The sequence below is a fragment of the Lutjanus erythropterus genome, chromosome 10 (assembly GCF_056507025.1).
Source record: "Lutjanus erythropterus isolate fLutEry1 chromosome 10, fLutEry1.hap2, whole genome shotgun sequence".
Lineage (NCBI taxonomy): Eukaryota > Metazoa > Chordata > Actinopteri > Lutjaniformes > Lutjanidae > Lutjanus > Lutjanus erythropterus.
In genome coordinates, this window is record NC_139326.1 from 20,946,395 (window position 1) to 20,969,115 (window position 22,721).

Below are 22,721 nucleotides of genomic sequence, written 5' to 3' on the forward strand. Positions count from 1 at the left end.
TTCAGGGACACTTTCCTCTGCCTGTGTTCCCTACAGATTGCCTTTTTGTGACTGAATACTTCACCCGCACGCCTCGTAAGCTGAATGCTTTCAACTCCTTTGCGAGTGTGGAACTGTTCCACTTCAATGTGCCTGACGACACCATGATGGCCGTATGGAACCTCATCACCTTCAAGGAGCAAGGGGGCACATTTGGAGACAGTTGCCCGAACCGCAATGTGACTGTGTAAGACGATGAGATTCTTCCTCTTTTTCTTAAGTTCCTTGTGTTTCGCTTAAAGCCTTTCTTTTGTTGAAGCTGTAGTCTGCTCCTTATGTAGTGTATAAATAGATAATAATCAGCATCTTACATGTTTTACCTTTGGGAAAAAGGTTATAGCACATAAAAGCTAGTTAAACCTATGAGCAGTGTCAGCTATTACTGGCACCCTCGACATATGGAGGAACTGCTGTTAAAGCATTAGCTGCATTTAGCTTTTAATTTTGCATGTCTATTTTTATCATATCGGTAAGCAGTGTTTGTCATGAGAGCTGCTATCGCAGGTGACTCTTCTGTCACCCTGTTTGATTGACATGGACATGGTTATCACATTCAAATATGTGGCACTGGATATGATTTTTAATGTTTTAGATTTAATCTTTTTCATATCTTAAATAGAAGATGCCATCTGTGCTCATACTGTTAGCTGTTCCTATAGATGAATTTTATATTTGGCAGATGCCTCTGCTGTTTGTGAAAATAATAGGCCTAACAGGGATTAAATTGCGGCTTTGTGATTAATAGGTACTTCAGGTCTGGGGCTCCTCCAGTAATCAACCCCCTGTACACTCGCTTCCCCCGGGATACGGTCGTCCCAGGATCCTTTGCTGTGACTCTAACCTGGACTCTTCCAAACCGCACAACAGGAGCATTCAATGTGACCAGCCCGCTCCCTGGAGACTGGTTCCTCGCTGCACATTTACCCAAGGATGAAGGCAAGATCTCAGTCAAGGTGAGTCTGAACATTTATCACAAACAAACATCATAGTTTCATCTAAAAAAGTGTCATTTTGGCAGTATGGCTGATCCTAACATTGTTCACTTTGTTGTTTCTGCACTGCCCTTGCCAGAGGTCCTCTTATAAACACATAGTGTGGCCAACGCTGTTTCTTGTAGATGGCATTCTACGTTCTGCATCAGTGTGTGGCTGCTAGTACTGTAGGGACGCCTTCTGCAGCGGAAACAGCCACAAAAACAGTTTTGAGTACTTTGCCAGGTTTTTATATGTCTGTGGACAGATTTTGTCAACTTGATAGCATCATAAATGTGTAAGATGTCATCACGAAACTTTACAGGAATTACGTTGAGATCAAAATGAAGGTTGAGTTCGAAGAGGGGTGTGGTCTTATAATAATCTAATGACCACTACGTAGGGCTGTGCATTCTGGTGATATGATATGTATCATGACTGCTATACTGTAAGTGAGTTAATACTGCTTTTTCTAATTTTAGTATAAAGAACACAACATCATATGCATAACATCTGAGTTTACTTTTTTATGCAATCAGTGCAGTGAAGATAGAGAACAAAACTGATCTCCTGCAGTTGGGTTTAAACACAGCACAAAATGAACCACAACCACAAATCTTTGTCTGTATCATGGTTTCACAGATCAATGTTTTTGAGAATTGATACAGTATCACAAAACATAATATTGCAATACTCAAGTATATCAATATTTTTTACGCCCCTGCTACTGAGTACTCTTGGTTTGTAACATGTTGACGGGTGATGGTTTCTAGTTTGTTTGTCTGTTCAGCCACAGTTGCTTGTATTGCCACTAGACTCTGGGCTATAAGCAGAGTGATGTTTTGAACTAAATGCTAACATCAACATGCTAACATTCTCACAATGTCATTTGGAACATGCAGATTTTTAGCAGCTATAATGGTGCCATCTTTGTTTAAGGTGTTAACACTGTAAGTAACAGCATTGCCAATTAACACTAAACATGAAGTAAAGCTGAGGCTGATGGGAGTGTTGTTAGTCTTGCAGATATTTAGTCACAAACCAAAGTATTAGTCAAATCAAAATGTTGAAGATTTGACCTGACATTGGTGCTTGATGAAAAGGTAAGTGATCACCAAAACTAATACATGAATGAAGTGAAATTTTGACTTGCTTGTGGTGCTAAATAAAAAGTGAGGGAAACACCAGTGTCAGCAGATTGATTATCAGGGTACCACATATGTCTGTATCATATTTAGTGGCAATCCATCCAGTGGCTGTTGAGCTATGTCAGTCTGGACCAAAATAATGGACCAAATGACCAACAGACCAGCATTTCCATCCCTGGGGCCATGCAGCATGGAGAAAAACTCTAATCTATCATCAGCTGTTTATAGCAGCAAATGAAAAGCTTGCATCACTGTTTTGTTATACATCACTCACTAATGGAGACTGCTTAAGACAGAAGTGTTATGTAATATAACTTAGATGAGATCTACATCTGAATTTTCTTCATGGTTAATTCCCCTTCATGGCAGAAAAAATGAAATAAAAATGATGTAAGTAATCGTCGGGATTAGTATTCCAGCTCGTGCTGCTGAGCTTAAAGAGGCAGAATAGTGTCAGAGAGTTTTTCTTCATCCCATCTTGTTCTTCTATTTGGCCACATAAACACCTGCTGATTTACATTTCAGGCAATTTTTTTGTCACTGGCTTGGTGCTCAGTTGTGCTTCCTTCGCGGTTTCCAGTGGCTAGAGAAGGTGTACCTGGAATGCACAACAATCAAAAATATCATCAACAGTTGCCGTCAACATTGTGACAAAAGAATTGGTTTGCTTTGGGGGCAGTGGGAATAGAAGGCACTATGGCTAAAATGTGACTGGCCCTCCAATGACACACTGTAGAGATGGAAATAACGCACCTTTTCCAGATTCTGCTTTCTGAAGCAATTTTCCAGCAGCCAAGATGTGATGTTTTCAGTTCAGAGAGAAAACACGGGTAAAGGCAGTGCAAGCAGAACAGAGGGGACGCACACTGCATCTATAACAATCTCAGGCAAATACTGAGGTTAGCAAACAGGATATGAAACAATGAATGATAAAAAGCAGTGATAAACTGTATCTCCTCATTATGATAAGACACATTAATGCTTCTCTTTCACTCTCAGAAATAAAAGTGCTAACTAGAACCATACTGGGTTTTTTTTTAGCTTGTCGTTATACCTTTTTGGTTCCCAAACAGCATTCATCTAACAGTTTATAAAAGTTTCACCTGGAACCTATTCAGAGGGCTCTACCTAGAACCCAAGAGAAAGGGGTTATACCTAGAACCATCTGTGAACATTCACGCACAGAACCCACTTCTATCTAGAACCTTTCTGCCTTCCTAGGGTGGGAACGAGAATCCACCCAGGGGGTTCTGCTGAGAAACCTTGTTTTCATCCCTCCAGTCTTTCCATTTGGAACCTACCTAGAACCCAACGTAAAGGGTTATACCTAAGAGCATCTGTGAAGGTTACACAGAGAACCCGCTCCTATCCAAAAACTTTCCACCTTGTAAGGGTACTAAAAAGAACCCACCCAGGGAGTTCTACTGAATAACCTTTTATATTCCAGGGGTTTAATGTGGAACTCACGCAGGGGGAGCTAAAAATAGCCTTCTTATGAGGGTTTCATCTATAACCCTCTTGTCTTCTGAGGATTCTTCAAAGCACCATATTTTATTCTGCAGATGAGGCAAAAGTGATTGAATCCCATAAACCGTATTGTGGTCAGCCATCACTTTAACTTTAACACTTTATTCAAAGGATAATCTTTTAACAGCCATGCTTTCAACAATCCTTGAAGAACAAGACTGAAAAGGGTCCTTAATGGAACCCTTAGTCTTACAGCAAAGAATACTGACAAACCCTTTCTTCAAAAAGGATTTTTCACAAGTGAATGGTTCTCAGTAGAACCTCAGCCCATCAAGAGGAACCCTTCTGGAACCCTTATTTTTAGCACAGCAAGATTAGACAGTCGTGGTTATCTGTATGTAGGCCTATATATTTCATTCAGGTATAACTTTTTTGTGAATTATTTGACCTGCATATCACCTTAGAGTAACCAATTATTGAATGTTTCTGAGATTTTTCATTATTTGCTCTTCGTTTAACCTTGTAATGTCTTTATGAAGACAACGAGCAACATTGGATGCCTTCCAGACATTTTTCCATTGCTTGCTTATCAAGATCAGGTGCACAATATCCTGATTTGAAATCATTACACATCATATAAACCTCATAATGAGGAAACTGATGGGAAGTGATAAGAGTCGTAAATGATATTAAATGTTTATCCATCCATCCAAGCACCTCTGTGCTCCTAGACGTTTGCTGGTACGACTTAATCAAAGTGTAGGGCGACCAGTTTATCTTGTACCTGGGTGATGGTGGGTGATTTTAGGGTGTTGTAATATTGTAATTAAACCGAGGGTTGGGAGAATTCAGTGAAAAAGACTAACTCTTAATCTAATCAATCACAGTTCTGGAGGGGTTTCTTTTTCTTCACTTACTTAAAAAGATCTTCCTGTTTTATGAAGATCATTATAGGATTTGACATAGTGGTTTGCCAGTATATATTAGCTTTTTATTAAATGCTGGATATTGGCCAGTCAGCGTTCTCTACTGTCAAAAAATCTATAAAAACAGTCTATTAGAGATGCAATTAAATCTCTTTTTTTCACATTATCTACTGAACAATTGTTCGTATGTTTTTTGTTTTGTAAATGAGTTTAATTCTTCATGCGAACACATTAACTTACCCTTAGCTCATAAAGTACACCTTTATAATCTAATGCCATCTAATACATTATGTCTCAGAATCCTTCATGTGAGTAGTAAAATTATATTGAAAGGTGTTCCTTTCTGTTTAATTAATGTAAGTAAATGGGAGTATTCAAAACGTAACAAATGCTCTCAATAGTAGGCAAAGTAAAAAAAATTACCCCATTCACCATATTTGCACAGCAGCCATTTTCCTCTGATGTCATGTTCACAATGGGAGGATCGAATGCTGCACTGCTGTGTTCCAGGTTGCAAGTCATATAAAAGTAGAGATTCTGACAAATTATCGTTTTGCTGCTTCCTGACTGATAAGCAACTGAAAAGACAAGTGAAAATCTGGAGGGACATCGAACCATATGTTAAGATAAAACAACATAACCCTTTAATTACTGAGACAACAGCTAACATTAGCATTCTTGCTAACATTGCTGTTTGATACATGAAACGAGAGGATGTAAATTAAATCTGAAATATCAACTTGTATCTTGGACACATTTATTTATTCCTGGAAGTGAAACACACTGGATGTAATCAGTTTGTAATGTAGGTTAACACTAAGGTTAACTGTGTGCTGTCTCTTGTATAAGTAAGCAGTTAAAACAGAGGTAGTGGTATGTAATTTTCTTGATCATACTCATAACACTTTTGTGTTGGATGTAATCTGTATGAACACTACATAGAGATATGTGTTCCAGAATATGAGATTTAGATGGAGATTAGATTTTTTACCATTATTTTTTTATTCATAAATTGTGATTGATTTTGGATTAAAAGCTTTGACTAGGACACACCATGTTCCCCTGAGTATTCCTCTCTGTATCCCTTACTTATTTTTCTTTTATTCACTTTATTCCACACCAATATGGGAATGGAAATGTATGTACATTCATAATGTATAGTAGATTACCCACCTGAATAGAAGTGTTATGCAGTTTCATTATATCAGTTATTTTACTGTCATTTGCATTGCTTCCTCCATCACAAACAAAAAGGGAAAGAAAAAAAACAAACAAACAAACAAAAAACAATAAAAACGTGGTCACAGAAAAAGAAACTCAAAACAGTACAATTCAGGACAACACAACCACTAACTACACACTCAAAAATGACCATGGACTTCAATAAAGCTGAAAACAAGCTCTAAAAGGTTGCATTTATTGCAGTACTATTGCGATGGATTGCATTAGATTGCTTAGGTGTACCTAATAAACTGGAAACTCAGTGTATACCCCAGAGTTTTCCCCAAAATTGCATTTTCTCAGTGGGTCATTCTAACTGGAGGAGGTAAAATAATGCAATTAGTCAGGCTTTCAATGGGGTGTTTTAGTGCTCTGTGGCCTAAATTGATTTTCAGAGGCTGTAACATCCTGCCAAGACTGAAATTCTGGGGAAAATAAATTAATTTCTGTATCTTTTTTGGCATGAAAATGGTCAAATTTAAAGCTATTGAACAACATCATAAGCCATCTGCACTTATAGTGTAAAAACATTGGGCTTCAGAAACCCATATTGGCCGAGCCTTAATTAAAACACAACTTGCTCTACACGACACGTGTGCGGGTCCAACTGACAGGCTGTAATAAATCAAAGGGTCACCTCGGCAGCTCCCGGACTAATGCCACATGCCACAGTAATTGTGGCTCGGCCAGGACGAGGTTACTGACTGGCTGACAGATATGAAGGACCTCATTTGGCATTCACACCTGTCCTTTTGAATCAGGTGCACACGTCCCGCGGTCCTTTTTTAAAACAAATTTCACAGCAGATCATGTGTAGAAACAATGCACGGTCTCCTGGCTCCAAGTCGTTCTGTCTGCTCGGCTCATCTCACACACTAATGCACATCAAGCATTAATGGTTCAGAACAACATGAGAGAAATAGCGGGTGCGTGTTACGCGGTGTGGCAGGCAGAGGAAGGACGGAGTGATATTAATCCATGAGGGTGACAGGCTTTATGCACACAGCCCATTAGGAATTTTCAGCCAGTCTGAATGATATCTAATCTCCTCTTTAGCAGCTTTTAAGAAATGTTGGTGAGTTAACCACTAAAATACCATCTTTCAACCTCTGCTGTGTTATTTTTCCAGGGTCTGTCTGAAGAATGCCAGTATCTGTTCCAACCTCAGCTCATTGTCCAGAGGCTCATCGGGATCTCAGTGCTTTATCCGGGATACTTCATCGACCAGATGATCCCCGTCCATAACAGATCTGCGCTTTATAAGTAAGTCTTCAAGCTGAGCTTCCAAACTCAAAACTCAGGATGGGTTAGCTTTGAAATTACACTCTTAATCATGGATTATTTAAGAGAAAAATACACTCTGCTCTCTCCTCATCTGCCTCTCAAGTTATGATTTTCCTGGAGTCCTCTCCATAAACTTATCTTGCATTTTCATTTCAAAAAGATGCAATTTCCAAGTGTGTGCTCACAGTCTGAGTACCTTTATTAACTCCCCTCTTCTCTAAAAGTCAGCTCAGTTATGTGAGCGGGGCAATATGAATTTTATTTTTCAAGGTTTATGGTTTGTTTTTTCATGATCTTTTGAATGTGCCTAAAGGAAGGAGATTCAATATTATGAGCTCCACATAAAAAAATGATGTGAAGGATATTAAAATATTACTTTATTATTTAAATATTATATACACAGTATATTTGCAGCTAAAGTAGGGTGTTGGATGTGGTTTTAGTCTTTGTTTTGTGTATGTATGGAAATAATATACTGTAAAGCACCACTTTGCAGAGAAGCCTACTGGTATTGTTATTAATTATTAATGGAAAGTGCCAAAAAAAAAAAAATACATGTGAAAAACTCAAGACCAGCATCTCTTTCCAAAAATCATGACCTGGTTACTAAAAGATAATCCACAGGTGCACACTAGATGCACACTTCCTTCTGCGCAGTGATATGGTTGGCAAGTGTAGTTCAGCAAAAGAAAGTAGTTCCTGCATGAAACTGCTCACAATAAGGATTGTGGATTATTTTGAGTAACCAGGTCATGATTTATGGAAAGATAGACTGCTGTTTGAGTGAGTTTTTCAAATGTATTTTCTTGTCTTATTTTATAATTTTAGTTGGGAGAAGGCAGACATCTCTACAGCTGATATCTCCAACAAAACTGGGCAACTCACAACAAAATGATCTAAACATAAATCGCTTTACAGGCCAGAGAGAAAATATGTTTTGATTTTGGTGTTCTGTCCCTTTAAGTTGAATACATTTTATATACAATACTCTTTTCTTCATTTTGTTGTATGAGATAGCATATAGTCTCTTGATATAACTGCCTAAAACATGTGCCTGTGTGTTTTTTTTTGTGTGTGTGTGTGTGTGTGTGTGTGTGTTTGTGCTTGTTCAGAGTGTTCATCCCCAATTATATATCAAAGGTGAAGGTTCAGCTGGTAAACTGCAGTACCAAGAACAAGAGTAGCGAGAGTTGTCCCGTGGTGCTGAAGATAAGAGCACGGGCACCACCGGTGCATAACTCAAGTGCCCTCGACTGCAGGGAGTGGAACCCTTGTGAATTAGATACCCTCGTACCTGCCTGGGAACAATGGTACTACATCCTGGTGGAAAGATATCTCACTAACTGCAACGTCTACTTCCGAATAGGAGTGCAGGTCACAGGTGAGTTTGTTTTCACAGGCTAACTATGATTGATGAGTCTTGAATACATTTTATGTACTGTTTTTATTTTCATGAGTTTAATTTCTAGCTTGTTGTGAATTTCAGCTGCCCAAGAGCTCAATTACATCTGTCTTCCTAAAATAAAGCAGCAATATGCATTCTTTATTTATGGCAGAATAACAATATTTGAGCACTCCGGTATTCTTGCTTCTTGGCTTAATGTGAAAATAATGTGCAATGTTTTATTTGTAAGTCCCATCAGTGTTTGTCACAATGTGTAGAGTTTTGTAAATGAGAGTATTTTACCAATTTATCCAATTAAACTAAATTATTTAGTAATTATTTGATGATTAGAGGTAATGTGTCAGATTTTTCTTTCCTGTGAGATGTTCGCTTCCAGCATTGCTCATAATTTTTCTTCCTGCTGCTTTTGATGTGCAATTTAAGGCAATACAGGAATGGTTTCTACAAACCTGAGAACTCATGAATTAGGCCAAACAAAAACTCAGAGTAGAGCACTGCAGTATACCGTATCCAGTAATCACAATTATACAAATATGAAGGATTGTGGCTTTCAATTTGCACAGGTGCTCCTTTAAAATGACTGTTTCTTTGTGTATTAATTGTATCCTTGTATCAAAGCAGAAATCGCCAATGTCTTTTAAAGCAATATGTAAGATCCTAGCATTCAAAAATGAGTTCTGCAGTCCAAATTGCGAGTTTGAGCCACAGACAAATATTAAATCGTCTGAATCCCTATTTAATATACGATCTATGGTTGAAGCGAGTTGTTGCCTTTCGCTTTCTTGTCCTCAGACTCAGAGCTCAGGTAGGTTGCCTGCAGACTGCAATGACACTGATCAGCTGTTTTTAACCATCACTTACCTGTCAATATAACGCTAAGCCTGTTATCCTGAAAACAAAAGCCCACTGCTCCAAAATTACATATTGTGGAATTGAGGTCAGTGACTGCCTGCCTTACTCACTGCCAAACTTCATTAACATTTTGCTCAATTAAACAGATATAACATCAGATCCTTCTAAACGACATAATTATAATTAGAATAATAACAACAATAATAACCTGAAACAGTCATAAACATCAAGAAAGAAAAGGTAACAGTATAGTATTGACATTGTCAGATATTGAATCCGAACTGTAAAAAGTGGTTTGGTGCATATTTAAAATATATTTCATATTTCTCCTTAAAAAAATATGCAGATATGTGGGGCAGAAATGTAATTGTGGGCATGTGTTTTGATGGGAAAAGGGAGGCCAGACACAGTCGGGCCATTAAGAGGCTTGTACAAGCCCAAACTGAGGCGATTCGTATGGGATTCCTAAGAGGTTGGTGATACCATGCTTAAGTGCTACATGCTGTTTCGGGGTTGTGCAGAGCTGAGATATTCTTTCTGCTCACTCCACGGGGATGGCTCACAAATCTGTGGGAAGTCTACTCCCGTGTAGCGATCCCCTCCCTCTGTTGGACACTATACGGTGCACTTTGTCACCATGGCAACACAGACACTAATTATTCACACTCTGTTTCTCCCCCTGCCTGCCAGGCAGATCTTACTTGACCTTTCGTGGATTTAAATTGAAGAACACCTCAGGTTCAGGGACCATCTGGAGTCCTCACCTTTTCTAGTGGTTTCTTGCTGTTATTGGTTATTGTTGTTATGAGCTGTCTGAGAAATATGTGCCCTTATTTGAATTCAGTCCAATTTACACGCATCACGGTCGCCGGCTACACAGGAAGCGTTGAAACTAGGTTGCACTTTATTATTTATTATTGTTGTTTATACAGTATTTTCACTGCAGGTGTCTTGCCCTCAATAGATGATTGGGCATTGAAGAGAGTTTATGCATTACACTGTGTATGAAAGCAGAAAGAAGCCAATTCTTTGGATTATGAATGTTATGAAACTGTATGTTTTCCACTCCCACCCACCTACACATAAAGAAGTGTTATATATTTGTGTCTATACTGATTTTACACAGATTTTTCTTATTCCACCAAAGTTAATATTGCCTCAAGCCCACAGTATTTGGTATTTCAGTATTTTTAGGAGTGCTTCAGCTGCCTGAACGGACATCAAAATACTTCAAACCCTTTCAGAGACAACACTATGCAAACGAGGCTGAGCTAGAAAAGCCTTTGAAATCCTTTCCCCTTGGGGATTGGCGGTATTTGATGGTACTTTGCCAGTTGCCATCAATGACCATTTTGCAGTGAGTTGCTTTGTGTTGAGTGAAAGCATACTGTTTGCAATTACTGTGAATCTTTGTCTCATTAAAAAGCAGTGTACAGTGCTGAACCTTGCTGTTTACATTGTGGAAGCCAGCCGTAGGGGATCTTTTCAAACATTTGCAAAAGACTTGGTTGCTTAACATGAATAATAACCAAGTAAAATAACTGACTTGGTTATTGCCTGTTTGTCTGAGGCTTGCCAGGGACTGGTTCTTAATTTTTCATTCATAGACATTGATTGATTTCATGATAGGGGTTGATAAATTTCACAAGATGTTGCCAAAAAAATATATCTTAAAACCTTCTGCAACTAGCCAGTGAAAATCTACCAGAATGTCCAGCTCATGCTGGAATCAGTTTGATTGATTTCCTCTGTGAATTTTATGTCTTCCTCCTCTGACTAGATTGCTCCAAGTCCAATTTGTCAAAGGACCAAGCACAGCCCAGCTCTTCCATGAACATGCCCCAGTCCTTTGGAACAGCGATGGGTTTCTCCCTGTCTGAGACTATGTCAATGGCAGCCCTGCCCAGCCCGGCGCAGAACGCCAGTCACCTGCACACGTCGGAGGACAGCATCATTTACCTCGCCCCCACCGCCGACCCTAACAAGTGCTGGCCCATTCGTCCGACTCTGCGCAATGAGCTGGACACCTTCTCTGTGCACTTCTATGTCTTCTTTGGTCCAAATATATCGATCCCACCGGACAGAGCTGCTGTGTTCGCCATCAACCTGATGCCCGTTTTAGACAGTGGAGGAGTCCTCAACATGGAGCTCAAACTCAACATGGTGAGTTGATCTGATGACATAATTCCTGCTTGTTTTAAAGATGTAATATAAAATAAGACACAGCATCCATATAAGGTCAGTTCACCCTACTATTTCATGTGAAAAAGGTCCACTGTAAAAACAATTTTAAAAGACAAATTGCCATTACTCAAATTAGTTAATAGGTACGTTATTCATGTTTTCTGATACTATTAATACTCTGTTTACTTTAAACATTTACATTTATAATGTAAACACACACAATATGTTTTTTTTTTAACCATCAAGATGCCTAAATTAGGTACATGTATGTGGAGCCAGACATATATATCGGTTAGCTGATGTTACTGGCCCAATATTGGCAGATATTTTTTTACAGAACATAATTCAGATTGTATTTATTTACTTAGTTTTATATGATGAATTTTATGTGTATTTGATCCTTTTTCTTAATTTAAGCTGTTATATTTTTGTTTTTCTTTTATTTATTTATATTTATTAAAAATACCAGCGAAAGTTTACTGTTTCTGTGCCACGATGTCATTTTGGATTTTATACATAAAGAATTTAGGCCAATATATTGATTTTTTGGGGGGTATCCTCATTAACCCACAAAATCCAGTATCAGCCAGACTCTACATGTATGTACCTTCAGTTATATGTCAGGAAAATTAAAGATTTGGCAAGATTGCACATTGTATTTGTTATCTTGACCATGCTTGAGAAATTTAGGCATTGCTATGTTTTCTAACTTCTTTACTCCTTTTATATCAGTCAAAAATGTAAATGTATACCAGACATCTAGATCAAAGGTGACATTTTGGTTCAGGGTGTTGGACGGGGCTCTGTTGCCTCACACTTCACCTTTTATATCTTTTCTGCAAAGGATCAGATAATAATCACTAAAGTAAATATGCAACAGTTAACAGAGGGAAAATCCCTACGCAGCCAGTAAGAGTGAATAATTTGGCTCACAGAGTGTCTGGCTGAGCTATCCTGCTAAATATGGATGCTCGTATGGCCATAGACTTTGCTGTGGGAGCTGAAAAAGTTCACAATGAAACAGGCGCCATTATTTTGGGCTTGTGACATATGCCTCTGATTGAGAGCGAACAAAATGCAAAAATCAGCCAAGCAGGATTTGATATGTCTTTGTTAAGCTGTCCTTCAGACAGTAATGGCATTAGCAATGCACCTGCAGCGGCTCTGGAGGTCTACAGGGAGCCAGAAACTGGAGAGCTACATGCTGGCAGATGGACTTTTAAACATTTTCTCCTAATAGAAAGCAAGTCAACCGGAGTTGAAATGACTGAAGGATGAAGTATAAAACCCCAACAAATATCTTTGATTGTTCAGTTCAAAGGAATATCCTGACATTTTGGGAAATATACTTCTTTTTTTCCTGTCTTTATTGAAGTCAGATTGATATCAGTTTCATCTCTCAGCATTCAGAAAAGATATTGGTTGAGGATATTTTTAGCCTGCAGTACCTGTAGTTTAGCTCAAAAGGCAGAGCCGGGAGGAACCAGTCTTCATTCTTGTATGACACGATGTGTTATGATGAGATTGTTTCGTCAGCTACTGTTTCTCAATTTTAAAACCAATCGATTTACATGTTGCATCCAGTTTGCAAGTAAATTAGGCACCAATGAATCCAGTTATCACTTGAGTAGCTCAGAGGTAGAAAGGTGTGCAGAGCCAATGTCAAAAAGCAGCTTCACATCTGCATGCAACACCTTTAATTCAGTGAGCCAAAGGACTCTATTATATTACTAAATAAAATTCAATATATATCATCTAATTTCTCTAAAAAGGTATTAATATACAACATGCAAACAGAGCTGGAAGGATTAGTCAATTAATTGATTCAACAGAAAGTGATTTTTCAAATATACTTTTTAATTGGTTATGAAGCTGTTCTGTGTTGATGCCTTTTTATTATCTATATAAGCAAACGAGACATCAGCAAGAAGACTGGCTACTTCTAATATAGATATTCTTAAAGGATAAATGTGTAATATATTTACTGTACCACAGCTAAATCATGAAATGACCTCAACATGTCATCAGGGATTAAGGAAATATGATTAGTTAAAGTAATGACACTTCAGCCAACCTTTGAAATTTTAATTCCGGTCCTGAGTGTCTGCTTTTGTTTGCACATTTCACGTTTATTAGAGTTAAAATTGATGCTGAATGTTTGCTGAAGTGTCTGTTTATGATCTCTGTTTAAGAGATCATTAATAATCTCGCAGAAGGAGTAGATGTTTATAACGACTGTATTGAGCAATATGTTAATGGAGTGTGTCAGGCAGTGAGACACTGAACAACGGGCTTAGCTTCACCTCATTATTAACAGAGTTATAAACAGCTGATCAACTGCTTGCCATCACTTGTCATTCTACTAGTATAATGTTGTGCTCATCTTGCGCTGATGGAGGGATATATGGTGTTCCCTAAGCCTGCAGGCAACCTGCCGAGCTTCATCTCTCAACTCACTTTAACCATAGATTGTATAATAAATAGAGATTCAGCCTATTTAATATACTGTTTATGGCTCTGGCTCACTATCTGGACTGCAGTACTCATTTCTGAATGCTACTGAAGGGACTTACATATTTCCTCTTTAATGACTGCCAACTGGTCGGATTCCCTGAAATCAGATTAACCAATTTCCTGACCAAAAAAGCCTATGTTTACATTTTCCAGGCAAAGAAAAAGAAACAGGATAACTGTATTTCTTGACATTATATGTACTGGTTATGGGGGTGGAACAATATCACCTTTGTCCTCGGGTGCCTCCGGAATCAACAAAATATGAAAGATCCTTGTAGCTGTTTTAAGCAAAAATACCATTTACTGGTTTCACTTCTTCAAATGTGAATTTTCTATGTTATTAAACGTCTTGAACTGTTGGTGGACAAAACAAGACATTTGCATGTATTTGTCATCTTAGGCACTGTGTCCTGTAATGGATAGTTTAGATTTTACAGACAAAAATGATTAATCAGTTAGTCAAAAAAAAAAAAAAAATTGTTTGTTGCAGCTTCATGTGAAAAAAGTAAAAATTTGAAGTTGTTGCTGTCATGCAGCTTCTATGCCGTTTGCCCTGCTTCCAGACTTTGTGATAAACTAGGCTACACACATCTTTCATCTCCACTGAACACACAGGGATGAAATTGATAATCGATCTTCTCATCTCACCCCCAGCCAAAAAAGCAAACAGCAATATTTCCCAAAATGTCAGAAAAATGTACAAATAGTTGAATCTTAAGGAAATTAAAATAATTGACTGAAATTAATTTGGGGGTTTATTGATTGGTTGCTTGGTTGATGTGGCGACACAGTGGGTTATTATCACCTCACTGAGAGATCATCCTGGGTTTAAATGGCATCATTTGCCCTTCCTCTGGGGAGGGTTCATGTTTTCTTTGTGTTTATGTGTGTTTCATCCCACAGTGCAGTGAGAGGATCCTCTATAGACCTGAGTGTGTTTAGTAGGTTGATTTTGACTCGGTGGATTCTGTGTCACAGAGACCGTGCGCTGTGATGAAACCTGTTTGCTGTGATTGTTGTGTGAGCTGCGAGATGTATTCCACAGAGAGACTGTCATACTATATTATTCTATGGACAGATTTCTCCCCCCTCGGCGGTGATCTGTCACTTGCTTGTCACGGGCGCAGAATCCAGTCAGCCGCTGCCAGTGGGGGACTCTGGCAGATTTGCAGGGCTTTAGGAGACAATAGCTGGAGCTGCTTGTCTGGCTTGCATCAGTCTCTGTGAAAAGAGTGTGAAGGGAATGCATATGGCTTTTATTTTCACTGATACCTCAGCTGGCAGTAGGTCGCTTTAATCACTTCAGATCCATTTTTCAAAGTTTTCCTTAGGTAAAGAGAAGGAAATAGTATGCATGGAAGCCCAAAGGTGACGTGGGAATAAATTAATAAATAAATGATTTATTAATGAATAGTAGGGTCATGATTCTCCAAACCTATGATTTGATTCAATTTTTCAATTTACCTTTGTTGTCAATTTGATTCTTAAATCATTTCCTTCCTCACTCACTCTCAGACGTATCCAACATATCGAACGTATCCTGTGTTTTCCCAGAAATTAAAGCAGCTAACAACTAGCTAGCAATGGCTAGCAGGAACACATCGTTACCTTGACTTAAGTCCAGATTTCTCTGGAACCCAACTCAACAAAATTTATAACGTATGTGTTTATAGACATTGTGATGTGGAAATGTTACATATTATAGTTTTAATTTGGTTAAAATTACTTTAATTAATCTATCATGCTCATTTATGTATGTATTTATTTATTGTGCGTTACCTTTGGGACTCCACACTGGGCCCTCAGACCTGTTTGTAAAATTATGTTCAGTTTCATTAGAAAATATTAAACTGAAGCCAAAAGAAAAGGCTAAAAACTGTAAAATAAAACTTTTCACAGAGTTTATTTTAATTAGTTTGGGCACTGGGATGTGTGGCATATAATACAGATGCCAGATCCATCCATGTTCTTGCATCAGTTGGCGCTGTGTCTTGCCTGGCACATGTTGTCAACATAACTCCTGGGAAATTTAGCAAAGCAAAAGCCGCATGAATCCACAACACTGAAACACTGGCATTCATCAAAAGCTTTTTGTATGTCTGCATATATATGTCCTTTGTAATGATGCTTTTGAAGAGATGTTTACTGAGAGTCAGTAACCTTGAGCAGTGCATTGTTGGAAGATAGCCCTCCTGATTGAATTATGCCTCTGCCACTCACGTTCCACCATCATAACTAACAGCTGCATAATGGATCAGGCATATAAATCACAATATTAACTGTGATTAATGTAGCAATGTTCACAACAGTGTTACAAAGTGCTTTACAAGTAACAGCAATAAATAAAACCCCAAACAAAATTAACATTAAAATTCCAGGCATGAAATTAAAATGGGACATAAAAATGGAGCACAAGAAGAATTGAACATAAATTAACAGCAGTGCCCTGACAACAGAAAGGTATTTTCAAGCAGTGATTGAAACCCTTTTCGAATCACCAGTTGACAGACAGCAAAGGTGGCGGGTGCTGAGGAGAGGGCAGCTTCCAGCTTCAGGGGAAATTATATGAGATGGAGCTGGAAGGCAGATTGAGTCTCCAAAGTTATCAGTAAAATCTTAATTTCACCTCAGCGCACAGAGGACAAAAGAATTTCCTGGTTTCACAGCACATGAATGGTTCAGATGACAGATTCGACAAGGATCAGACATATCACAAAATAATCGTCAGTATCTTGAGAGAATCTTAATTTGCTAACTTGACAAGTCAGGACGAAATGTAACGTGGCGGGACTACTTGAAACTGTTGACCAGTAGAGCATTAGGGATTTTAATGCTGGAGGTTCAGTTTAAGGGATTTATGTCAACACAATGTAAATAAGCTGTTCCTGGCTGCATAAGCTACTTAACCTAATGTTTCCCTTAAATTTTCATCTAAGGATGCCTTAAGAAAAAATGTATAAATTCACCTTAAGGATTTTTTAAAGATTCTGTAAGGGAAACCCCTTTAATCTCTAAGTGTTTGCCCGTATCTACTCAAGTATTCCCTTATGCGTTGCCAGAAAGTCCTTAGTAACCATTTTCCTTAGAAAATTTTAAGGGACATGTGACACTCTCTTAAAAGTAAAATAGTTTTGGAGCACAAGACAATGGCTGTGTAATAACCAATAGAGGGAATTATAATTGAAATCCCACAGGTTACAGTGTATTAGGCCACAGAAATATTGGTAGAATAAAATCCATTTTAATAAAATGTCTTGTAAACAATGGTGTTAGGAACTTGCTGGAAGTAAACTGTAAACAGTAAACCACCGTATAACCAGGAGGCTAGAAAGTTTTTTTGGCTAATGTGCCAAGAGAGCAACTCTCATTGGACTGAAAGTTGATGTGAATGAAGTGTAACTGAAGTGCTTGTGTTCTTCACTGTGACAGTAACTCTACACTTAAGCAAGAAAACAACCTAAGAGACTTTATGCAATGCTCCAAAGCGAACCATTTAGCTTAGGGAAATGTTTTGCTTAATTGATTAAATTAATACTTAAACTTAAGGTGGTTTGTGTAACGTGATACTGAAGTATATCAGTACAAATGAAGCTTAGAAACCATTTTCTGCTCACCCTCATGTGCACTGAAGGGCAGGTTTAGTTTTTTAGTCCACAAAACACTGCTGGGGTTTCACGAGTAAACAGTGTTGCAGAAATTTGCAAACAATCCTGTGAATGGTGACCAGTTTTCAAACTTAAAAAACAACATGATAAAAACATAAAATGCCTCCACAGTGCTTGTCTGGTTGTAAGCCAAGTCTCCTAAAGCCCAAATGTGGACTAAAAAAATGTTATTAATACCATGTTTTTAGTCTGAATTTCACTGTAGATTTTAACTTGGAGCCACGTTCACGTGCACATGCACACTGTCAGAACTGGGTGTGTGAGTTGTGCGAACGGCAGTTGTTGGTTTTTTTTACATTTGAAAACTGGTCACCATTCATTTACACTGTTTTGGAGGTTCTGCTACACTGTTTTCCTGTGAAACTCAGTAGTGTTTTGCAAACTAACAAAATAGTCCTGACCTTCAATCAGCATGAGAGTGAGTAGATGATGACTCAATTTTCATTTTTGGATGAATTATCAGTTTAAGTGTGGAGAAGTAGTGTTTTTGTTATATATATGCGTGGCGGCAGCCTAGCTTTATCTTAGCCACCAAAATGTTTATCCATCCTATTCCAGGGAATAGGTTTTGTTATATTATTTTGATGATATCCTGTTGAATCCTCACTAATGAACTACACATGATGTAAAAGCACAAAGCCTCATATTTTCATCTGTGTAAACCATTTAAAGATCCCAGTTTCACTGTGGCAATAGTTCCTTATTGTATGAGCACATACAAAACAAGAGCTGTAAAATAAAGTGCGTTAAAAATAGAGGAATAGGCGAGGAAAAAAAATTGCACAGCACCTTGTTTAAGAGTCCATGAATCTGGGTCAGTGTCACTTACACTTTGTCTTAGTTTTTGAGAGTAAATTCCCAAAGAGGAGACAAGGATTATGACTGTAATCAAAAGGGTTTAAGACCACAAGAATTTTATTGTAGGTATTATGTCATTTTCTGGCTTGTGCAAAAAATAAGAGTGCTTATTAATCTCATTTTGGGAGACTTCATTGTGGATTGACATAGAAGTATTTCCAGGATAAACTGATGATGTTCATTATATGAGAGGAATGATTTCTGAGGAGAAACTGATCCCTAAATACAGTTTCCCATCTAAAGATATTTTTAAGGTGCTGAAATGACAGTCTGTCAAAATTCAGTGAATACATTTTACAGAATTTATTTATTTAAATGAATCTAGAAAGTAAACAAAAGTCTTTATATCCCATATAACATTACATTTTTAACAATCAGAAAATCCACTGGAATTTTCTTACACCCTAACATATGAGTTTAATTGAGAATATGTAGTTTTATTTATTCTTATTTCTTCAGTTAAATTGCTGAAGGCCGAGGAAATGTCTAAAATCCTGTTATGCTATTTTTGGCTGTATGTTTCCCTGTGTGCCTCCTCATGCACGATGGTTTCATCACATGAGGTTTTCTGTGTGCCAGAAATAACAAGTAATAAGATTTTGAGCCACAACATAAGAAAATGCTTCTTTTTTTTTGTTTGTTTGTTTTGGTTCAGTTTTCAAATAGTTGTCGTGTAGTCGGGTAATTACACTGAGCAAAAAACTCGCTGAAGTCCTTAAAGGGGTGTTGAGTCATATGAGACCTCTGTGGAGATTTATGTGGGCCAGGAGGAGGGGCAACAAGTTTGAGTGAACTTATTTCCTCCAGTCTCATCACATGCTGCACCTTCTCAGTCATGCAGGCTTAATACTGCAAGTCCTTAAGACATCCATCACAACACTGCTGCTGTGACTTTCTGGGCTTGATTGTTTGCTCAGACAGATTATGGGACAGTGAGCCCCTGGACATAGATGTGTACACAGGCCCGTTCTTCCATATACTAGCAGTGTTTGTGTCTCTGGAACAACATTAGCAACCTTAACTCTACTGCTTGTGAACTTCAGCTTAGTGTGCAGGGTATGCACCGTGTAGCTGTGTAGAACAAATATACATTGAATTATAATGAAAAATTAATGAACATCATGGGCAAATAAGGATTATGAGAACAAGAGTATACAGCCACATTAGCTAAATGCTAATCTAACATGCACAGCTAACATGCTTACTATGATAATGCTATTATGTTAACCATGTTCACTGTGTTGATTTAACATGTTAGCAAACATTTTTGTTTTGTATGTGTTTGATCGATTATACACCAAAATACTGGACAAATTAAAATGTTGATCATTTGATGGTGCTAGATGAAAATAATAATGAAAATAAACTTTATTACTATTCATAATTCGTCCTCTGGGGACCATGAATGTGTATACGTCTACAAATTTTAACAGGCAACCATTTAGTAAGATAAGAACTAAAATGTCAACCTCGTGGTGACTAGTAGGGGTCTGCAACCTGCTGTTCCAGTGGCTCCATTTGACTTTGACAAAACATTACATGGTAACAAATAATGGTTATTTATTGTTTTAATTTCAAAACCTAAAGTGATTATTGTATTCTCCAGTAGCAAAAAAAATGTAGGTTATACACTGAAAAGAAGCTCAGAAGCTTTTCCTCTAAATTTTCCCTGTAATCTTGAGTCACCCCAGGCAAGCTATGGAGGCCAAATCCAAAAAAAGAAAAATCTTAGAGGAAAATAGTAATTTTAATAGTTGGGACTCCAGACAGATTTTTTGGCCGACAGTGGCTGTTTTGATAGTAAAGGTTGCAGACCCCTGCTCTGGAGGAAAAGTCACATCACCATCACCAGTGTTATTAGGACACATCATCTGGGAACCATAACTCTGTGCCAAATGTAGTGGCAGCCAGTCAAATGAGTGAAAACTTTGACCTGCTGGTGGTGTTACAAGGAAAGTCAGAGGATCACCAAAGTCATTCAAGTTAATCCTCTATGGAGTTTTAATTACACTTAATAGTTGTAGATATTTCCCTATGAACCATAAAGTTGAACCTCATTGTGTTACTAAAGGAGAAGTCAGAGGTTCACCAAAGTCAGCAGGATTCGTCCTCTGGGGACCATGAATTAGGCTGACCAGGTGTCCCATTTTATGTGAGACTGCACAGCATTTTTATCCCTTGTCCCTTGTCCCACATATTGAGACCATGTCCCACTTTTTGACTGGTTTTTAAGAAACCAGTTGAACAGCTCTTTTCTACTGGCTTTTATCCAGCGGCTGTGAAGAAAGCAGGGGAGGCTGTCATTGTGGGGGCTGCGTTCGATGTCAATCAATGTGCGCACATGTGGGTGAAGTGGAGGTTAACCTGTCAGCAGTTTTGCTGCCTACCCTACACCCAATGGAGAAAATTGTGAGTCACCATAGAGTCACAAACTGTGCAGATTTAGTTGGAATATGTTGAAACTATGACAAAGAAAAAGAAAAGTAGTGGACTAACAGAGTGATATTGCCATGGTGCCAGCCATACTAAAAGCATGTCTACTTTTACTTATTTAGAAATGTTGATAACAGCCACTCACTTCGTATAAAAAGTCTGGCTTTGGGGGCCCCCTGGCTCCTTTGTGGCCCCTGGCCTTGTGTCTGCTGGGCCCGTCTGGTAATCCATCCGCGAGTGTTTCTTGCTCAATCCTTCATCTTCAAACTGAGGGGCAGAGTCGAGACGAAAGTGGGGAGGAGGAGGAGGAGGGAGGAGACTATCTTGAAATGCCAGTGGGCGTGATTGAGTCTTACTACCAAGAGAGTCCAGGCCAGATGGTGAGTTTAGGAAGCCTGAAATCTCAGCACCTGGCAAAGTGTTTGTTGAGTCATTGCATTAATCAACAACTTTGCCAACTCCCTGCATATACATTATGCTCATTTTAAGCTGGGGGAGGGCAATAGAAATCTTATTTATTCAGGAAATAATTGCCTAAAGTTATCCCTACCACAAAGCGCATTTCCCTCTGGACACAAAGCAAATTCATGTAATGTGCTGCATCTTATTCTGCAAAGTTTCTGTCCGACTTTTACTGTTTTTGACTGGCAGGTTTAGTAACTTAGACAGACACTTTTCACAATAGTTGTGAACCATTTCAATGCTCCGCTGCAACTCCTCTTCGTTCCCAAAAAACAGAGACACTGCGAACAAATTAGAAGACATTTTGAAACTTGTGAAGTATCAAATTTGATGCCTGACTGCACTCTGATGCTTTATGAGCACGCAGTAATTTCTCTGCTATTTGTGCTCCTGTTGTTTTTTGACTGATACACCAAATTGGACTGTAGTGGTCTCCTTTCACCTCTCTGCAGGATGAGCCAATTTGTATAAGCATATGCAGTTCCCAACGCTTGAATAATTTGCCAGGATATTTTTTTTTTATGCATGAGCGTGTTAATGTATAATTGATGCTTTAAGGAGATAAACCGCCAACATCTTCATTTAGGTGCCTCAGGCAGACAGAGGGAGAGCAGTTTCACTTGATTTGTTAGTTTTAAAGTTTACTATCTCACGACTGAGGGGGAAATGAGACCTGAGGTAATCATGAACAGTGTCAGCTCACCAGCATGGTGGCAGCAGATGGTTGATGGTTGGATGGATGAACGACATTTGCTTGTGTTTCTTCCTGCAGTCGACGCTGAAGGGTGCGAATGTCACAGTGTTTGGCTGCCTGAACCACGGGATGCCTCTGTTCTTACGGGAAAACTCATCACTGAAATGTGAATCAGGTATTTCACATTTAACCAAGACAAAACAGCTACATGTTTCATAATTCCCAAGTTATTAAACAGTGGTTTGTATCACAAGAATATTACAAATGATAAGTGCTTTTTCCGAGTGAGAGTAAGCCTCCTTTAGCTTTTCATGCTTGAACATAAAAAACACTTCACACACTTCCAACTCACAAAACTTTGACTATTCATACACAATTTATTCTAGATATTTTGCTTAAACTTCTGCCAACACTTCAACTATCATCATCTCACACTTTAATCACTTGAAATGCAGCTAATTTCTTTCAGAACTTCTACTGACACTTCAAGCTCAGTTTATCATCTACACACATGACCTTTCAGCTCCTCTCAGCAATTGAGCCTCAGCTGAATCTTCAACTCATTTCAGCACTCTCATTTCAATTGATACTTCAACAT

At 38.4% G+C, this 22,721-nt stretch overlaps 1 protein-coding gene across 1 annotated transcript in view; it reads left to right on the forward strand.

Annotated features, from left to right (window-relative positions):
• tmem8b (transmembrane protein 8B) overlaps window positions 1–22,721 on the forward strand; it is a 52,629-nt gene that overhangs the window by 7,037 nt on the left and 22,871 nt on the right. Inside the window, exons 2-7 of the mRNA XM_084728637.1 lie at window positions 37–226; window positions 785–992; window positions 6,902–7,035; window positions 8,169–8,437; window positions 11,094–11,476; window positions 22,202–22,298. Coding sequence (XP_084584763.1) covers window positions 37–226; window positions 785–992; window positions 6,902–7,035; window positions 8,169–8,437; window positions 11,094–11,476; window positions 22,202–22,298 — 1,281 coding nt within the window. The remainder of the gene's footprint in view (window positions 1–36; window positions 227–784; window positions 993–6,901; window positions 7,036–8,168; window positions 8,438–11,093; window positions 11,477–22,201; window positions 22,299–22,721) is intronic.